The 19,868-nt window shown below is 36.1% G+C and overlaps 1 protein-coding gene across 12 annotated transcripts in view; it reads left to right on the top strand.

The window, feature by feature from the left end:
- The window catches only part of PPM1B (protein phosphatase, Mg2+/Mn2+ dependent 1B), a 63,213-nt gene extending 44,499 nt beyond the window's left edge, over positions 1-18,714 (top strand). For 9 of the 12 annotated variants that reach the window (XM_042789477.1, XM_042789476.1, XM_042789480.1 and 6 more), the window contains 3 exons: positions 5,528-5,639; positions 9,737-9,794; positions 15,360-16,912. In XM_042789477.1, coding sequence (XP_042645411.1) covers positions 5,528-5,639; positions 9,737-9,794; positions 15,360-15,665 — 476 coding nt within the window. In that variant the 3' untranslated portion in view covers positions 15,666-16,912. The other 3 variants (XM_032989295.2, XM_032989296.2, XM_009975218.3) reach the window with 3 other exon arrangements.
- Positions 18,715-19,868: the final 1,154 nt, after the last annotated feature.

Here is a 19,868-nt window from a genome sequence, read left to right on the forward strand (position 1 = left end):
TATAGATGAGAAGTAATCCTGCGCTGTAGGTCTGAGGAGATCAGGAATCTGAGTGAACAACAGCAAAAATCCCACAGCTAACCATTTATAACTTTCCTGAACACTAATTTAGTGTAAAATGTAACAGTGACATTAAAATGTGCATGTTGCCACTGTAACCTGGTTGCTGTTAGTTTTGCCACTTCAGTATCAAAAATTCTCAAACTTGAATCCTACAAATGACACTGCTGGTATTTTATAATTTAATTTTTCATTTGTGTGAAACACCAGTGAAAATTATTCATGTTCTTTGTCTAGAGAGCTTTTTTTTTTTTATTACACTCTTAACCAAATAAGGTAAACCATGAATTTTTTTTGTAATCTCTGAATGCACTGCTGTTGTGTGGTGTCTTTTCCTCTTGTTTAAATGGGATCTAAATTGAAATAGCTTGTGTATTTGCAGGTTTTTGTTGAGATTAGAGAGCTAATGGTCACTTCAAATGCTAACTCTAGGCATGTTTCGCAGAATTTGGCTTACATCCCAGGCTTCCTAGATGACACTAGTTAAGATAAATACCTATTATCTTCCAGTGTGTGAGTAGAGTACACAGGCTGTTAGTAGGCTCTGGGAGAGAGCCAGGAGCAGTTACCTTCACTGACAGCAGTCAGGTGTGTACACAGTGGTTACTGGTTAGTATTCCAGCTTCTTGGTGGCTTCTCTCTCAGTTAGCAAATAGATTAAAAATATATGGAACTGCAGTGTATTTTATTGCTTTCATAAGAGAATGTTAAGAAGATTAATAGAAAAGCTATCAAATAACTTTTGATCAGACTGGCTGGATTAACTGAGAATGATGTAGGAGACACTATTTGCTAGTAACAGTGCAGTGTTGTAACATGATTGAGTTACTACTTTAACCTATCAGAATAACTTCTTAGCAGAAATGTGTTTTAGCTATGTTATATTTACTAAATACTACACACACCAAAAAAAAGTGGGGAGTTTGTAGTCAGAAAAGTGCTCTACATCAGTTCAATGTAACTTAAAATGACTGTTAAGTACTCCCAAAAAAGTAATTGCTTCATATCTTGGACTACTGTTGCTTCAGCTTTTGATTTTCTTTTTTTTTTTTTTTTTTTTTTTGTTTTGTTTTCCTCTGCATGAGTTCCCTGTGTCATTCCGTGTTCTGCTAATTGGACAGAGTGCAAGGTCTTTAAATGTCAAGTATTTATCAAGGAATGAGAGTTAGCAATTTGAGGTAATTCTGTCAAGAAGTGGAGAAAATTAAGGAAACAGACTTGAGAAGACTCAAAATACTTTTCCTAACAAATCTTTTGCATTCACAATAAATTCTATGAATTTGTCATTTTGATAGTAGTCTTAATTTAAAACAAAGTTGTTGGACTGCAATTTTTACGTTCGTGCTTTGAGTAATATCAGTTCAAAAATGACAGAATTACTTGATGTAACTGAGCACTGATTCTTGGACTTAACTACCTAGCTTACCACGTTCAGAGGTTCAAAACGCATCAGAATACAGATAAATGACAAGGAACACACGTCCCTGAAGACAGTATAGTATTCACATAACATTCACGTAACATTTGTAGTCTGTTTCTGTACATTTCTAAGTAAAACGCCAAGATCCTGTGTATTTGTACAATGAGTTGAATTAGTAGTTCCGTAAGATCCTTACAGAGTTACTAACAGAGAATTACTGTTTTAATACCAAAACAGAGTTTTTATTTAAAGTTACTTTAAAAAAAAAAACAACAAACAAAAACAACAAAAAAAAAACAAACAAACAAAAAAAAAAAAAAACAAAACCAAACAAACAAACAAGCAAAAAAAAAACCCAAAAAACAACAATTTGACCAGTGATAGTTTAAAGAGATTTTTAGTGTCAGAACTGTATGCCAAAGCTCTTTTGCTCGTTTGGGTCTCGAGGTTGACAGAATGTGTGTAAGTGCATTCCAAAGCTGCCAATTCAAAAGTATTCTGAAATATTTAGGAGGCTGTAGTCAGTAGTTTGTGACTGAGTCATTTATGATGGTGAGCACAGCCATGCTTCTGTTTCGAGTCACTTAATTGGCTAATTTCCAAAGTAATGTGGTTGTGTTGGACAGTAGTTAAGTTATGCTAGGTCAGTCTTTTCTTACTGCCGCTTCCAAGTGCTGCTTTCTGTTCTGTTGTTGTGGTTTAATCCAGCAGGCAGCTCAACACCACACAGCTGTTAGCTCACTCCCCCTGCAATGGGATGGGGGATAAAAGGTGAAGCTTGTGGCTTGAAATAAAGATGGTTTTAATAGGACAAAGAAAGAAGGGAAAATAATAATATTGATAATATACAAAACGAGTGATGCACAGCGCAATTGCTCTCCACCCACTGAGTGGTGCCCAGCCAGTCCCCAAGCAGTGTGCTGCCACCCCTGGCCAACTTCCCCCAGTTTTATTGTTCATCATGATGCCATATGGTATGGGATGTCCCTTTGGCAGTTGAGGTTGGCTGCCCTGGCTGTGTCCCCTCCCAGCTTCTTGTGCACCCCCAGCCTGCTCGCTGGCACGGCAGCATGTGAAGCTGGGAAGTCCTTGACTTTCTGTAAGCACTGCTCAACAACAACTAAAACATCAGTGCTTTATCAAAGTTATTCTCATCCTAAATCCAAAACACAGCACTATACCAGCTACTAGGAAAAAAATTAACTCTATCCTAGCTGAAACCAGGACATCCATTTTCCTCTGTTCTTTGGAGATCCAATTTTTGTCACAGGAAAACTAGGCACAGAAGTCAATTCTCTGATATGTTTCAGTTTAATTGAAAGGGAGTATTAGACACCAGTTAAAAAACTCAACCAAACAAAAAAACCCCACCCATAAACAAAACCCAAAACATATTAACCCCAAAATTAGAAATAGGGTTATGTGTTCTATGGAGGCTTAGACAGTCCTAATGCTAGATGAATGCTCAGTTAATACAGTAAGTTGGGTGGTGCATATAACACATGTGGAATATAAATTGTATATAAAACTGATTTGTCATAATCTTATAGCTGGAAATCAAAGTGTATGCTGGAACATAGAAAACTTGAAATGCTGTCTGTTTGGGAACTTGCATTATATAAAATTGAAATAAAATTTTGCCTTATTTTCAAAATGCTTATCTCTGAGTTAAGTGCTAGACTTAGTGAAAAGAATTTTTAGGAGTAAAGTAGTAGACTCTGTAATGGACTGTCATGGATTTGCATATGTGATAATAGCAGAAAATGATTCTTTAAGTGTCAGAACTAGCAATACAGATGTAAAAGTTTTTGCAATCGTATTTTGCACATTCAGGGAAAAGAATTGCAGGGTTGTTCTTAACATCATAGAGATACATGTGAAAATCTTGTAAATGCTTGTAAGTATTTTCTGAAAAAATTTGGTTTCTTTAGTGGCCTTTGTCAAATTCACAGTGTGTATCTGTTAACTGATGTGTAATGAAAAAAAGGTCATGCTTGGTTATTTGCTTTATTCTCAGATTTTTCTATTGGGAAGCTTTCTGTTTTGCCTTTTTTTTTTTTTTTGTGAGAGGACATGTTCTGGATGAAATTACTCATCCTCATATTAGGAAAAAAAACAGGAGATGGTCGGTTCCACCAGAATTCCTGATTTAGCACCTTTTAGAAATGGAGAAAAGATTCTTGTGCTTCAGTTCAGCACTCCATGAGAAGTGGTTATACAGTATAAAGTAAAAGTTTCCAGTACCAAGAAATATACAGCAATCCTTAGTTGTGATTGCTTTAATTCCTATTTAAGAAGATATAAAAATCTTCTGCTTGCATTAATTTTTAGCAATTGCTTACTTCCGTAGCCTTTCTTATTAATTCTTGCTATTTGTCTACTTTTTAGTACGTACAGAACCAGATGTGCTCATGGTATAAAAATCAGTGTGTGCATAAGACACGTTTCCTGTCAGATGTGACTCAGTGAAATTATATTAGAGTGGTACAATCTACTTCTAATTAGGTAGAAATCCACAAAAGGATGCAATGTGTAAGAGGAATTGTGGCTGATTTGTGTGAATGCGTATGGAAGAAGTGATCAAAATCCCAAGATTAAAGCATACATATTCAACTGTCATTTCCTTTGCTACCCATGATTCATTCTTAATGGATGGATGTATGACAATATACATAAAGTTTAACGGAAGAATGTTTAATCATTTCTAGTAATAGTATACCTAGCTTATTCATTGCAGAGATTGTATGATGCCGACCTAAATTGGGGCTTAGAAGCACAGGGCCTTATTTGTTATAGGGTAGTAAAACTTCTAAAAGTAGAATTGCTTTTGGGAGGCTTTCCTACAGATCCCCCTGATACAGAGTGGGTGAGAACCTTGCAAGTGTGGTGTTGTTTATACTAGTCCTGAGAAAAGCCTGCATATCACTTAGTTTCGTGATATGTGATAGACATCAAGAGAGGTTTAAATACCAGGAAACCTGGCATGCAGTGTTTAAAGTAGGTAGATGATGTGTTTTTCTACTAACTCAGAAATTCTAATTGTAGCTGCTTCTGGCTTTAGTTGCAGGCTCCAAATCAGGCTTCCAGAATATAATCAATTGATTGCAAGAAAACGAAGTGATTTGTTTATCTTTGGATATTAGCCAAGATACAGTCTGACTGCAATTTCTTTTAGGATTATATTTGAGAGGATTCATTCTTCTTAATCCCTTTGTTTCTTAAAAATGTGACGCACACATAGAACTACAGTTTGTAGATAACTTCGTGAGCCTTTTTCTGCCATGGTAGTAGTGAATAACTAGACGTTGACGACTGGAAACTGTTAGTGTTATGCCTCTGTGAATGTATGTGCAGCTGTTACGTGTGTGTCTTACAGCAGCTTTGATGAATAAGAACATGTCAAGATTTACTTCCATTTAGTCAGTTCTTCCCAAGGCAGAAGAACTTACAAACACTGGGCTTGTGTGATACTCTTGCTTTGAAAATGGAATACCATATTATTAATTTGTTGTTAGTTCTATGTTCTGTTTTGACCACTTGAGTGATAATGGGCCATTATATATGTGCCTCTCTATTGCATGATGCTCTTAGTGTTTATGCACTGGAGATTCAGGCCTTTGAGAATACAAGGTGTTACTCACAATGAAGTATGACTGAATTCCTGGGAAGCATTGGTGTTATGGCATGTAGTTTCTGAGTATGTGTTGCAATGTGATGGGAAAGTAACTGAAACAGACTCCCAGCTGTCTTCTTTTTGAAACCGAACAGGCTGCTGTCTCCAGGATATTTCATCCAGTTCACAGTCTGCTTCTGAATTTCTCAGAGACAATGGCTAGAAGTATCCTGGAAAAGCAGGCTATGGATTTGAATAGCTCTGTTCTACCATGCAATGACTGTTTACCTAAAATGTAAAGAATCTTTTCCTGTTTACATGTAACTTCTTCATACTGTCTCTGTTAAAAAGCGGTAGTGTCTTGTATTTTAGTGCCTTAAGGAATAGGTGGTATTAATTCAGTAATCTAAGGACTTCTTCTGTTCTTATATTAGAAATTATGGAAAAATCGGGTGAAGAAGGAATGCCTGATCTTGCTCATGTTATTCGTATTTTAACTGCGGAGAATATCCCTAATTTACCACCAGGAGGTGGTTTAGCTGGCAAGTGAGTACAGTACTGGAATTTTTTTTTAACTGTTACGTTCACTGAAACAAGTACTTTAAATGTTTTAAAGCTTTCTTTATTGTAATAGCTATACTCAAATTAAAGGAAAATGTGGGGTTTTATGTTTTAAGCTAGTTTACCTTTTGCACTTCATAAACATTTGTGTCACTGTTGTCATTCCAGAGTGGTAAGAGGGAACAGGATTGATCATATTCTGGTACGTAATATGTACCAAAATCTGTACCAATAAATACTAGTTTGCTATTTCCATATGGCCATTTACAAAAAAAAAAAAAATCATCTTAGATTTTTACTGCTTTACATTTGTTAAGAACTATCAATAATATAACCAGAATATCAAAATACCAGCTCAATATTCCTAATGTCATGTTTCCTCCACCACCTAGTGTCCATTATAACTTTGGGTCAATGATTGTTTGTTTGCTCAACAAACTTTCTCATAAGAAAATTGGTTTTCTTTCTTTAGTCTTAAACTGAATGTTAGATAAGCAAGAATATTGAACTAGGATATGCATTTTAAAACTTAATTGGAATAGACATTCAGAAACTACATTGGTTTTCTGGGGAGACTAGTGGTGTTCTACCAACCTATGATTTAAGGATTGTAATGAACAGAATTTAGGATTGCATAAACAATTGTTAATCTAGAATTCCCCGAACAGTGGGACCCATTAGTGCTCCCTGGCATAGGTCACATTACTTCTGGAATTTTTGAATTTTTCGGAACACAACGTCCTGTTCTCTGAGCATTTGTGTATACACGTATTTTTCATTGCATGTGCTTATTAATGAGCACTCTGTCATGATTATTTTTCTTGCTAGCCTTGAAAGTACCTGTGCGTTCTAGGCCTTTTGCTCCACTTGTGTGTATTCCAGGCATTCAGAAAAGTTGTGGTGTGCCTATTCTTCTTAATGCCTCCCAGCTGCTGAATGAGTTGGTGTGTTTTGTTGTTTTGCTCAATAATAACTGCATCATGTACTGCTTCATTATTCTGAAAACTTTTCATATACATTCTGTTTCAATTTGTTGTGATCCATGTCACATTTTAATGGGCTTAGGCTCAGAATTTGCCAGTTAATGTCTTTCTCTCCATTTTGACTATTAAAGTCCTGTGTTACAGAAAACTTAATTCAGGAGGTGTACCTGCAGCTTCTTTTAAGAGAATGTCATATAGAATTGAGTAACTTTTTCTTGGCCTTCAAATTTAGGACAAACACAGACAGTGATGTATTTAGTTAACTTTACTTGCAGGATTGAGCTCCTTAATGAAAGTTTTGAAGACATACGCCAACACAACCCAAAACCACATACCGTGTAACTTAAGACCTTTGTGCTAACAAGAGATTATTCTTTGTCTTGAGATTCTTATCCTGTGATGTTACTAGGATGTTAAGAATTGACACTTTGTCCTGTTTGAACTCCAAGACCTGACTCAGGTTGCGGAGAGAGCTTGTCTGTGGCTGTGGCATCCTTGGTTTTAGCACTGGTTGTAGTTACTCCTGGTTTTTAGTATGTCTGAGCTGGAGAAACACAAGGCAGTGTTACATTGACTAGCATATGTTTGCAAACCTTAGGAACATTTGAAGTAGCTCCACTTCTTCTGGCATTGTGTACTTCAAGCATCTCACTTGTGTAGAGGCTTCTAATGGCTCATTCTTTGAGACAGTAGATCCAAAGGTGTCAACTCTGCTGTGGTCACTTGATGGTGGTGTTTTATCCTTTAAAATCTTACTCTTCAAAGACTGGCTACTGGCTTCTGGCTTGACTCGGATCCCCACTGTGACTTAGATGCCGGCAAAAGAGTGGTCATCTGTTGCTGAGGAAAACAGAAATCCTGAGCCACCCTGTCACTTGGGTGTTAGTACTTCCACTCAATATCTTGCTCCTGATTTTCTCCATCAAAAGAAAGTATGGAGAAATACGCTCTTCAAAGAAAGAAAAGTGAATTGAAAAGAGCAAAATGCCCAAGAGCCTAAGTTTTAAGTCTGATTTAAACCCTCTGCAGTGGCTATCTCTTGCTTCTATGGCAGCTTTGCTTGGACTGTCTAGGTGTTTTCTGTTACATTGGTGGGAGGTGCCATTGCTCTCCACAGTATAGACACTTGGTCAGAACTGTGCCATTCCGCCATCACTAATTGTAAAACTAAATAGGAAGAACTCTTTCTTGTATCATCTGAAAAAAAATTCCGTTTCTTTTCTCAAAGACAATCTTACGTCAGTGCAAATGGATCCCATACTAGCTCAGCCATGAAACCCTTCTAGAATACTTAAAGCGCTGACTTTTAACTGATGTGCCTGTGGAGATATTGTTCTTCAGTGGACTTCTCATATCAGACATGATTTTTGAAAGTGTCACTGTCAATTTAATTCTGAACTTTGTTCCTAGAGCTCTTACAGACACAGCCCGAAATCTTTGTGTGTGAACAAGCACAAATTGCATATACACTGGTGCCTTGAGGCTTCAGGTTGCTAGGTGTATCTATTCTGCCTGCCTTCTGCTTGTCTTGGAATGGTGTGTCTAGGTAAATGCTGATTTCATCATTGACATATATTGCCTCTGAACACATGATAGCATGATGTCTTTTCAGTGTTGTAGGTTGTGTAGTGTAGTGGTCATTCTGAGATTTGCTGCGCTGTCTCTTGTGTTCACTGGTCCACAAACGATCTCCCAGAATTCTGAGTATTTTAGTAGATACTGTTTTAAATGCTGGATCATGATTGGAAATATATATTCTGATACTGGACACTAGATACTGAGATGACCTGATTTATTGTTTTCTCAGAAGTGGATGTACTTGCAACATTCCATTTGAAACCTGAACTCTTCTGTTTTGAATGTGCTTTTAGTTCCTGGTGTGAGCTTAAGAACCCGATCTTGCTAGATCGGACTGAAGATAGTTCTAGCTCTCTGTCCTGTCCACAGGATGGCTGAAAGTTAGATGCCTAGACAAGAATATTAAACCAGGAAAATACATAAAATACTTCCTCTATCATCATTATTTCAGTCTTCAGCTTCTTACAGAAGACGTGCTTCCTGATCTTGAGGTAGTAGATGTACTTAGTGACTTAAAATTTCTCTTCATTAAGTTAAATATTTTCAGAAGGAGCCTCATCAAACTTCTGACATCCTCAGTATTCAAGGGCAGAAAGTTCTGTTACATCATGAGCCATCACTGTATTTTTGAGACATTTGTTGCTGTCTTCATCTGATGCCCTTGTGTTCTTTGTTTGGAAGAGTCAACAGCCAGTGCTTATCTATGTTCTGTAAGACATAATATTTATAGACCTTGGCCACATCCAGACTTGAGTGTTTTAGTTCATGTAGCAGTTCTTTTTTTTGTTGAAGCTGTCTGACTTTCATCATATTTATTATACTGGTCTGAACATTTTCAGTTCTGACTATGATTTGAAGATGTAGGGACATAACCTTTTTCCTGTCAGAAGTCTTATACTTTGGGTTTTGTTTTTTGAGAAGCTTTTTGCCTGCCTGTGAAGGTGTGGCCTAACAGGCACAGCCAGAAAAAATTCTATCTAGTGGCATTTGGGTTTTAATTTCTACAGTGTGAATAGAGACTAGTCAACACATCTCAGAGCTTGTATACTCTGGGCACCCCACTTCAAAAGTTTGTAGGCAGGTAGTAACCCGTGTATATGTAATAAAACTGGGGGAAAACCCAACTGTCTCCAAGTTCTACATCCAGAAATAAGGCAAGAAAACCAGCAAAGTTGAAGGATTTTGTTATAATAAGCAAAATGTAGATTTAAATGTTACTCTTGACAAAATCTGTCTATGCAGCTGCAACTTCTAAAGATGTAAAGAGGTAGACCGTGCGGGAAGGTGAGGTAAGAGAATGTTTTGTTTCACTTAGTCTTTACAAATCCTGATTTATTGCTAAATCCCACACATCATATTGAGAACGAGTAAAGACACTGAGAGTGGGCTCCTTTTTAAGAGGCAGGTTAAAGGCAAAGTATCTTAAACACTTTGAAATTATTACTGTGCATGAACTGTTTAAGTTCTTAAGGTTTTGAAATCCTATGTTGTGCTTAATTTTTTTTAAACCTTCTCTTTTAGGCGTAATATTATTGAAGCTGTGTATAGTAGGCTGAATCCACACAGAGAGAATGAGGGGGTAAGTTCCCATTTTGATTGCTACACCTCTTTGTTAATGAGAAGGTCATAGTAGTATCATACATTAAGCAAAAGTATACATCACTGCCAATAAAGTATTATAAACACAAAATGTATTGTAGCATACAGTTCATTTTGACCTTGTTTTGGATAGATCTGATACAGAACTTCATACACAAAAAGACAGCCAACTGACAGTTCTGAAAGGCTTTTAAAACATTTAATTGACTATGGCTTTTTCAGTCAAACCTGTGAGGCAACAATTCAGGGTTTTCTAAATTACAGTTTATTATTGTCAAAAATTATGATCAGAGTATTTATTACTTAACCAGCTATTATATCTGCTGTCCAGACATCTAGTAGAAGAGGGGGCAAACATACTTCCTGTTGTTTCTGGAAGACCTTGGTACACGGAATTCAAAAGTTAACAAGACTAGTAGGTTTTAGGGGTTTTTTTAGAATTTATGCTATCTTTAAATATCCCATGTGCAGTGGTCGAAGGAAAGTGTAAAGTGATTTTAGTTTTACTTCATTTCTGATTTTTAAAATGCCTTACATTCTTCTGCCCAGTTCCTAGTAAGTTGAATGTTAAATACTAGGCTGAAATATGGTTTACTGTATCTTTAAACCTGAGTATTAGGTGAATCTTAATGTTAGTATAAATAGTAATAACTGCTGTTCATATCAGTTGCAGTTAAATTTGTTTTAAAACTTTGGAAAACTGAAGAGCTGATAAAAAAACATTATTACTTGTACCCATGTTGTCATTTCCTGTACAGTTTATGTGAATTAATCTCTGAAGGTACCATTCATCTTCTAGTAAATCCTTTGTCATACTTCTGTCTGTTCTGAGGTGGCTGCAAGGTCTTTACGTTTTATAAGTTGGTTCCTTTTTTTAAGGAAAAAAAGTTTTTCTAGTGGTAATTTTCTAGAAATACCATATGCCATAATCACGTTTATGATGCATCTTTTCTATGTCTGAATGTACTTTGCAATAGGCATGCAAGCTTTTTGAAAGTCCTAACATACAGTGCAGCAACCTTTTGTGTAATGGCTACTTCCAGGAATTTTTTGTACGTCATCCATTATAATTTAATAAAATGAAGTTACTGAACTAAATACACAAGTTACTCATAAAATAATATATCTTTAGCCCTTATTACTAGTAATAGTCTTGCCCTTTAGTGCCATTAGAATCACTAGATAGTTGTTATGAGTCCTTTTAATTTGGCTTCTTTAATATGAAGTGTGAGCAGTACACTCCAGTCTACTTTAACTTTGCCTTCTGTTGGTTTTTTGTGCAAATCTCAATAATGATTTGGATGATGTGTTTTAAACACACTGGATTAAATTTTAGCTTGATCTTGTGGTAAGATGTCATTTGTCAGTCAGTACCTTTCCTTCTTTCCATCCTAAGTGATTCTGACCTAGAACAGTTTGAGAGGATGCGCCACTGGGTGAAGAATGCAATTCACGTTTGCATTTTCCCAGCAGGTAGAAATTATTCATCCACTTCAGGGACAGTAAGAGAACTTAGTGGGCCTCATCTCTGAGGTGATGAAAACATGACTTCCCTGCTAGTCATACTCATGTTTCAGGTACATATGTGGTGATCTCCTAGTCTTTTGAACTTGAATACTGTAGTGCACAGGGGGTGTAAAAGGGAAGGAGTCTGTTCAGTTACTCAATATCAGACTCTCCACAATGTCTACACACTGTGATAATATTGCTACACATCTCTCATTAAAACAGGAAGCAAAGGTAGGAAGGAAACATATGGTACATCCCAATGATGACATTGCCTCAGGAGACCAAAATCTAAGTAATAATGCTCCTGTTTAATGTGATGCAAGAGCGGGTCTTCATATGAAAAAAGGAGCTTCAGACACAGATGCTGAGTGTGCAGAGCACAAAGGTGCACTGACTTGCACTTGAGAATCTTTCCCTGTGTGTAGGTAACAGTGTACATGTGTCTGTTAGCGTGTGGGTGTACTGCAGAATACTGCTGTTCAGAACTGGAAAGTCTGCCTGTGGCAGACATCTTCATCTGATGATTTTATATAAGGCTAGAACCACCTTTTGTTTACCTTGACAAAATAATAATGGAATTAATTGCTAAAATATTAGCACACATGAGTAAGAATATAAAAAAACAACAAACCCCACAAAAACAAACCCTACAAAAACAACTCAAACCAATCAGATTAACTTTTGCAATCGAGAATTACTTCCTTCTAAAGAGTGTGCTTTTTGGCGTTGAACAATTTAAGCTAGTTATCCAGAGTTACTGTGAACTGGATCATAACAGCTTTCCAAATAAGTTCTTAGAAAATACGTAAATCAAAACAAAGGTGGCATCTTCTAGAATAGCTTTGTTTTCACTCATCATTGTAAAGATTTCATTAGTGTTGTGCTTAGGATTTTCTTCTCTACAATCACTAGCTCGGATGAGTAACTTCTTATTCTTCACATGTGAAGAATCCTTAACATTCTCATTCACATCTGAGAATCCTTAACGTATAGCCTAAGTAAGGAGATGTTGTGTACAGTGAGAGACAGAGGAGTGAAAGAATCCTTACTACAGCAGTATTCAGAGATCACTGTTGTGGCTTCAGGGTATAGCACTCATAAGTTTTTAGTTTTTGGTTTGGTGTTGTTTTGTTTTTTGTTTTGTTGGTTTTTTTTTTTTTTTTAAGGCATCTGAGCAAAGTACAGGTATTTTGTAAATCGAGGGCTGGAGAGAACCCTGCCTTGGGCTCACAGAGCAGCTTTGCCTGTATTTCAGCAGGGGTACTTCTGGTATTGATGTGGTGGCTTGTACCAGTTACAAGTGCAAGTGAAATTATAGAAATCTGTTACATATTGGGGCTTGGTGCTTTCAGATCTTTAAAGGGAATTTAAAAGGACTTCTTCATAGATGAATAATAGTTACCACTGTAATGTTACAGCACCACTGAGTTGGTGTTCTAGTTAACATCTTAAAATACTGTTCTTTCTCTAATGGTGGCTCTACTTTGACCATTTTTTCATGTGTTCCTAAGACTAGGAGGCTGCTGTCCAATTAGGCCTCTTAGGTGTATATAAATGTATCCTTAAACACAAGAAACAATGTTGAAATTACAGTGGCTGTTAATAGTTTCAGTGGCATTTGTTTTAAGCTGTGTTTGAGTATCTTTGTCTGAAACCAGTCATGTTTCTCTCTTGCTTTTACTAACGCTGTACTTGGGCACTTTGCTCAGTCATAAGTCATTAAGGGCTGCTACAGATAATTTTAAAAATGTAGATGGACAAAACTCTTGCACCCTTGAACACTGTAAATCCTGTCCCTAATACATAGTAGCCTTTTTATATATGTAATTTAAAAGAGCAGAACTTGTGTAAAAAAGAGTTTGAATGCTCATGTTAAATACAGCTAGCACAAATTTATTCTTGTTTTTATGATCAGTAGTACTAAGTTGAATTAGAAAATGAAGGCAGACAAATGCTAACTTTCACAGTAATCATAGTTTTCAGGGACCTGTTCTAGCCACGCATCGTTCAAGAGAAACCTGTGTTAGATTGTGTAGTATACAAGAGGCAGTTTCTGTCTTACTCTTGTCTGTGGGGTTTCTTGTGTGCTAGCACTGAGGGAGACAAGGGAAGCACAAAATAGCCTGCCATCAGAGTGCAAAGCAAAGCAGGATGTGAGTTTGAATATCAAGCACTAACAGCGCTGTTACTTGGACTCCTACTAGCATTTCTATTGTTTAGGAGTCTCAGAGCTGCTATTATGCTGCTTATTGTTTTTACTCTTCAGTGTTGCATGGGAGCAAAAGTATTCACTTCAGTCTGCCAAAAGAGTTTTTGAAGATCTGAATATTGTGAAATGTGGAGATTCAGGGTGTAGGTTTGCTACTGTCAACCTCAGAGCAAAACTGATGGGCTGGTGGAACTATGGAATTTAGATGTTCCTTGAACTTTGAAAAACTGGAGTTCTTCAGCTATGCTGCCTTGTTTAATATTAGCTAGTTAAATATATAGTTTGTGGGGGCTTTGTGGTTGGTGTATTGTGTTTTTTTTTTTTTCTCCCCCAAAACCTAAGAATTAGGATGCATCTGTGGCCCCACAGTGCCTTGAGTTTTCATTGACTTTGTGCTCATGAAGCATTAAAACTACCTCCTTTAACTTGCTTCTCACTGGGCTCTTGAAGACTGACCTGATTATGAAAATGCTAGTACATGGGAGTTAAAACATCTCAAACTAAGACTGGGAAACCACAGTGGAAGTATGTCTCTATGCAACAAATCAAGCTTAGAGGGATAGCATTATATGCAGTGATAGTAATTTTTGTGGTAAAATTGTCAAATTGTCCCCTTTTTAACTTAGACGGTGCTAATCAGTCTTGGGGATTCTATTCCAGGAACATTACAGCACCCAGAATCTTACTGAACTCAAGATACTGTCTTAATGCTTCTATTAAGCTTGTAAATGAGTGACTGCAATACTTGTAGCTTATGAAGCTTTTAGACTAGGTGATAATAAAATGAGGTCAACATGAGAAAAAGGCAGTCTGGATTTTGCCTCTAATGTGTTGCAAAATCTACCAGCTTCCAGAGATACAGTTCAATTTGTCTATCTTGATAAATTATTAGTATCTAGCAAGTTAAAATGTATGGTTGCCTTAAAGCAACAGTAATGCTATAGTACTTGAATATTAAAATACCTAGTATAAGAGCACTGTAACAGATGTGCAAGTCCTTTGCAAAAAAAACCCAAAACAAACCAAAGCTTTTTTTCAGCTGAAAACTTGTAGCCAAATAGGTGGTTTGCAAAGGAGCCCTCCATTCTTTAATCAGTGCTTGTTACTTGGGTTTTGTGCTGTAGACTGTTAGATTTGACTTGAAATAGCTGTTCTACCTGTTAATCTTCCTAGCCAATGCACACATCTGCCAATTGTTCAAACACCGCCGTTCCTGCTACTGATAGGTAGCTGCATGTTTCTGTCATGGCAGCATCATGCATGCAAAAATAAGTCTTTAATGTAGAGGGGTTGTTTAATACAACACTTTGAGCATTTATTTTGCTGTGATGCTTCAACTAAACTGCTAGTGAATAGATAACTCTTGTAGTAAGATTTTCACGGAACTGTGTTGCTATTGGCTATGCAGAAGTTCACAATTAAGAATAGTGACCTGATAGCTAAAGAAGCTTAAATTTTCAAATTGTTCACTGACAACTGACCATGGATGTAGAGAATACCAGCTGTAATTTATCAAAAGACAATTTGAACTAAGATGGAGTTAACTGGGAGGAGGTACCATGTTGAAACTGTCAGGCTCAAAATAAATTGGAATGATTACAAATGCTGTTTTAATAGGTATCATTTCTTAAATTATTGTGTTGTATAAAATTGACAAGCATGTATGATACTGTTCTAAGATGTATGTTGCTAATAAGGTGGTTTATATTGGAATAGAGCAAAGCTGATGTTTTCTCAATTAGAAATATTGTGGGGTTTTTTGAATGTCATTAGAAAATATCCTAGTTTAACTACTGATTTTTTTGGGGCCTTGAATCTTAAAAAAAGGACCCTGGCGAAGCCGAGGAAAGTGGAACGCAGGGAAAATTGGTGGAAGCGCTCAGGCAAATGAGAATTAATCATAGGGGGAACTACCGCCACCTTCTGGAAGAGATGCTGACTAGTTACAGGCTAGCTAAGGTGCAGGGAGAAGAGTGCACTGCTGGATCAGCTGCAGCATCTGCCGCAGGTACGCATGCTGGACCCAGTGAGCCCGTGCCAGACACCCACACAGAACCTGGGAATCGCCCCGCTGAAATTCAGAGCTCAGACGAAGAATCAGGGATGAATGAGATGAGTGATAAACAGACATAATGTTTGGCGTAGCGGATTTAACGCTTCGCTTCACTTGGCGTGTTTTCCTTTGTTTATATCGCTACATTTGTCACATCTCTCCTAGATGTCTGTTTGCTTTTACTTTACTTATTTGTACAGATTGTTTATACAAAGCTCTTTTTTCCTTAGAAGTTCAACTACTATGGTATATTATAGTCATTGCATTTTATGTTGTGTAGCAAGCAGTTAACTTCCCATTGGCGATTTTGATTTTTTAAATCCTGTGACACCAACAATAGGAATCTAACATGCTAATGCAAAAATAAATTTTAAAACTTTTTACTTTAAGTACATACTTCAGTAATTTTGATGGTATATGTTTCTGAATTGTAAAGTAATTCATGTCTTAATTGTATCTTTTGTGCAAATTGAATTATGCAAATTATTTTTTTTCCTAGCATCATATACTGCATGTTTGTATTTGAATTGTGTATAGTTTATCACAACTACATTACAAAAGCTATTGCATTTTAGGTTGTCACTTATTCTTAATGAAATGTGTTTTGAATTTTTTTTTTTTTCAATTTAGATTGTATCCACTGTTCATCATAAATACTGACTTTTTTTTCTAGGTGACTGTATTATTACTTCCCAGGTTGTAGCATAACATATATCCAGAAATGAAAATGTACTTAGAATTAGTACCTAGTGTCAAGTTTTAAGATTTTGTGTTTAAGTGAAAATAAAGAATATGCTGTGGAATAATATCTGTATGCATAGTGACTCTTTTAAGCAAGTAATAAACTTCCTTTGAAATGCTGTCATTCTGACATGACTTGAAACTTTCCATACCTTCTGATTTTAACTCCTGATGTTCATGAGTTTCTACAAATAGTTCAGTAATTTTGGGTTTGGCACATTCATCATAATCCTCTATTTGGGCAACGTTTCTCAGCTTCAGGTTGAACATCAGCCATATAGATGAATCAACTGACTATTGTACCTAAGTTTACCTTCAACCAGATCTCTTCTGTGTCTTTTGGTGTATGACACTTTTATGTACATTCATTTGGGTAGATCAGTAATAATACTGGGAATTTACAATGTCATCTGTCTTATACTAGTATGCTACTTAATTATGCCACTGAAATCCAAAGTGCAACAAGATGTTTTCACTTGTACTGGTGAGTAGTAATATTTCTCCTCTTCTTTTCCTGTAGGGTGCTGGAGATCTAGAAGATCCGTGGTAGCCTTACAAATCTACTAAAATGCTTTTGATTCTGAAAGGGGGAAAAAAAAACTTTTAAATATGTTTTCTTCAATACAAGGGAAAAATTCTGGTGGATTTCCAACACTTTGTGAAATGGGCAGAAAGATATTAGAATTTTCCATCATTTGTTCATTTTTGTGTTTTCTGATATTGCCACTCTTAGCATTGCCTGTACTACAGTATTTTTACCAGCCTCAGGCATACTGATTACATCTGTAATGAACTTTGGCCCTAAAAAGGAAGGAAGGAATGATTCTCTCAGCAGATTGGTATATGTACCTGAGGTGCATGGGATTGTAGGTGTACTCTGAAGATACACTGTGGCTAAATGAAATGTGCAACACACGAGCATGAGAGAGTACAAGTAATTGTTGGAGACATTACTTATTTCACTTTCCCAAGTTGGAAGGCTTTGCAGCTCTGTGGCTTGGAAGTAATTTCAATTGGGCAATACGCCATCAGATGTGGTTTTGGTTGTTTGGGTTTTTTTGTTTTGTTTTGTTTTTTTTTTTTTTCTCCAGTTTTACCTGTATTACCAGACCGTTAGGTTTCCCTGCGGTGTCCAAATTGTGATACGTTGCCTACTGCTTGCTTGAAGATAAGTGTATTTGGCAATAAATAATACATGAAGATTCTAGGCATCTAAAAACAGTAAGAATTTTACGCATGTGTACAACACACCCTTAAACTCTTGCTAGAGAAAATCTTTTAAAACCAAACTGATGAATTTATAGTTAGTAGTGACTCGCTTTGACATCTCTCACAGCTGCAGGTTTTTTAAACAACGCTGAAAATTTGCCTTTATTATAATGTAAATTGTGATTATTTTTTTTGTTCTATATGTGGTTTTCTATAGTTTTTTGATTTTTTTTTTTTCAGCTTAAGATACAGACAGAAGTCTTGTGTAATATGGGTATAATTTTTAATTGTTTGCATTATTTTCAAAGTTCAAATTATCACTCTGAGATTACTATAAATACACTTAAAATTATCTATTTTAAATTAAGAAAATATTAGAGATATTTTCATGGGTTCAATGACCTTTCATTTTATAAGCAATGGGCATGGTACAGAGTGGCTGTCATGTAAGGTACTTGAAGATTCTTAGTTTAATTCTATTTTTGCAATAACCTTGACTTTTTTTCTGACTTCTTTGAGTTGTGCATGTAATGAGTCCAGTAAATGCTGAAAATGGGGAAGAGTAAAGTATTTATCTAAAATAAAAGCTATTGGGGAGGGGAAACAATGAATGTATCCATCTGTACATGATTTACATGCTGTGGATGCCTTGTAAACATTTTCCTATTTGTTTAAACTGTGTTTCAGCGAGGATGTAATTGCCCTTGTGTGTAGTTTTAAGCTAATGACAGTCATCAACTGGTTTTGTGTGAAATGGAATTCATGGTATTTTTCTGTAACTTTATCCCCATGGTGAGTCTGTAAAAACCACATGCTCTTTCATACTGGTGCCGAAGGCCAGCTTTCCCAATCATTTTGATTCACTGTGTATCTGATTTTATTTTTTTTGGTCTAGAGAGGATTATTGCCACAGTATATTTTATTTATTCATTAGATTTTAGCCTTGTAAGTTAAAGTGTTCTAAATGATGATGTTAACAGGTATTTGTCCCTTTACTGTTTTTTTTGGGGGGGTTAAAAGATAGGGAATGAAGAATGCAAAATGGTTTATTGTTCAGACTGTCCGCTCTGGTCCAACCCTGTACTGATAGTACCTTCCCAGTATGATATTGTGATGTTTCATACAATACAGTGAACATAACCAACTTGTTATCTTCAATAAAGGATTGCTAAAACAGTGTGATATGCTTTATATTTTCTTGAGAACGATTTATCAAGACAATGCAAGTGTACTATACAACCAGATAAACAAATAGGATTTATGAGGTGTCTCTTGGTGATGGATTTGTGTTTGTTGCACAGTGAATGTGGGTCTTTGTCACAATAAGGCAGAAGTCTCAAAGCGGGCTTCACTGTGTGAGACAGAAGAGTGCAAACAACGTTTACAGCTCTTAGGGCAAATCCATCCCAAGTTCAACTGAAATGAGTCTTACTCCAGCTACAGGAGAGCACTCATTTGAAGTCTAAAAATTCAGATTAAAATTTTCAGTCAACTAATTTCTTTAAGTTTCTTTGTACGTCTAATCTCAGATCTTTAAGTTTTACTTTTGTACAGTGTTTTTGATAGAAACTTCTCTAACATTAATGCTCTCATGTTAAAACTTTTACTGATTTTTTTAAGCTTATTAATGAAATTATTTAGCTAAATGGGAAAGGAGAACAAAATCCTTCGTGTTATTGATACTGCATGTTAATAACCTGTCTGAATACTTAGTATTACTGTGGAATGGGTGTATTTATGAACGACCTGTAGATTTTTGAGTCTATAAGCTCTGTAAATTATTTGAACTTTTTTGATGGATCTGCTTGTACAGTGTAACTCCTGTATGCTCTCCTCATGAACTGCAATTTGAATACCTTGTTCTACTGGTAAAAGTTCTTGTACACTATCGGCTCCAGTCCTGTGAACACTTAGTTTTTTTACACGATGTGGATAGTTTCCCTGAAATAAAAGGGTTTGTGCTTTTATTATGTAGAACTGAAGGATGCACATAAATTTTTTTCAAAGAGAAGGACTGTAGCTTGCACAGCTATAACAAAATGTAAATCGGGACATGTTTGTTTTTGTTTTTGGTTTGTTTTTTTTTTTTTTCTCTAAATTAGCACTGCACTGCATTTATGCAGCCACCGGGTTCAAAATTTTAATCATGTTTTTAGTTTAATCAAAACACTGATCAGATTTCAGCAGCCTGGGGAAAAAAAAAAAAAACAAAAACGAACAACCTATGCTTGTTGACTTTGTATTCTTAGTGTGAGAAGTCTGAACATCTGGTAAAATTTGTTCATGTATTTGCTCTAACTTGTCAATTTCAACATTTGTTTTTAAATTATGTT

This window comes from Tyto alba, unplaced genomic scaffold (assembly GCF_018691265.1).
Source record: "Tyto alba isolate M040663 unplaced genomic scaffold, T.alba_DEE_v4.0 Super-Scaffold_16, whole genome shotgun sequence".
NCBI lineage: Eukaryota > Metazoa > Chordata > Aves > Strigiformes > Tytonidae > Tyto > Tyto alba.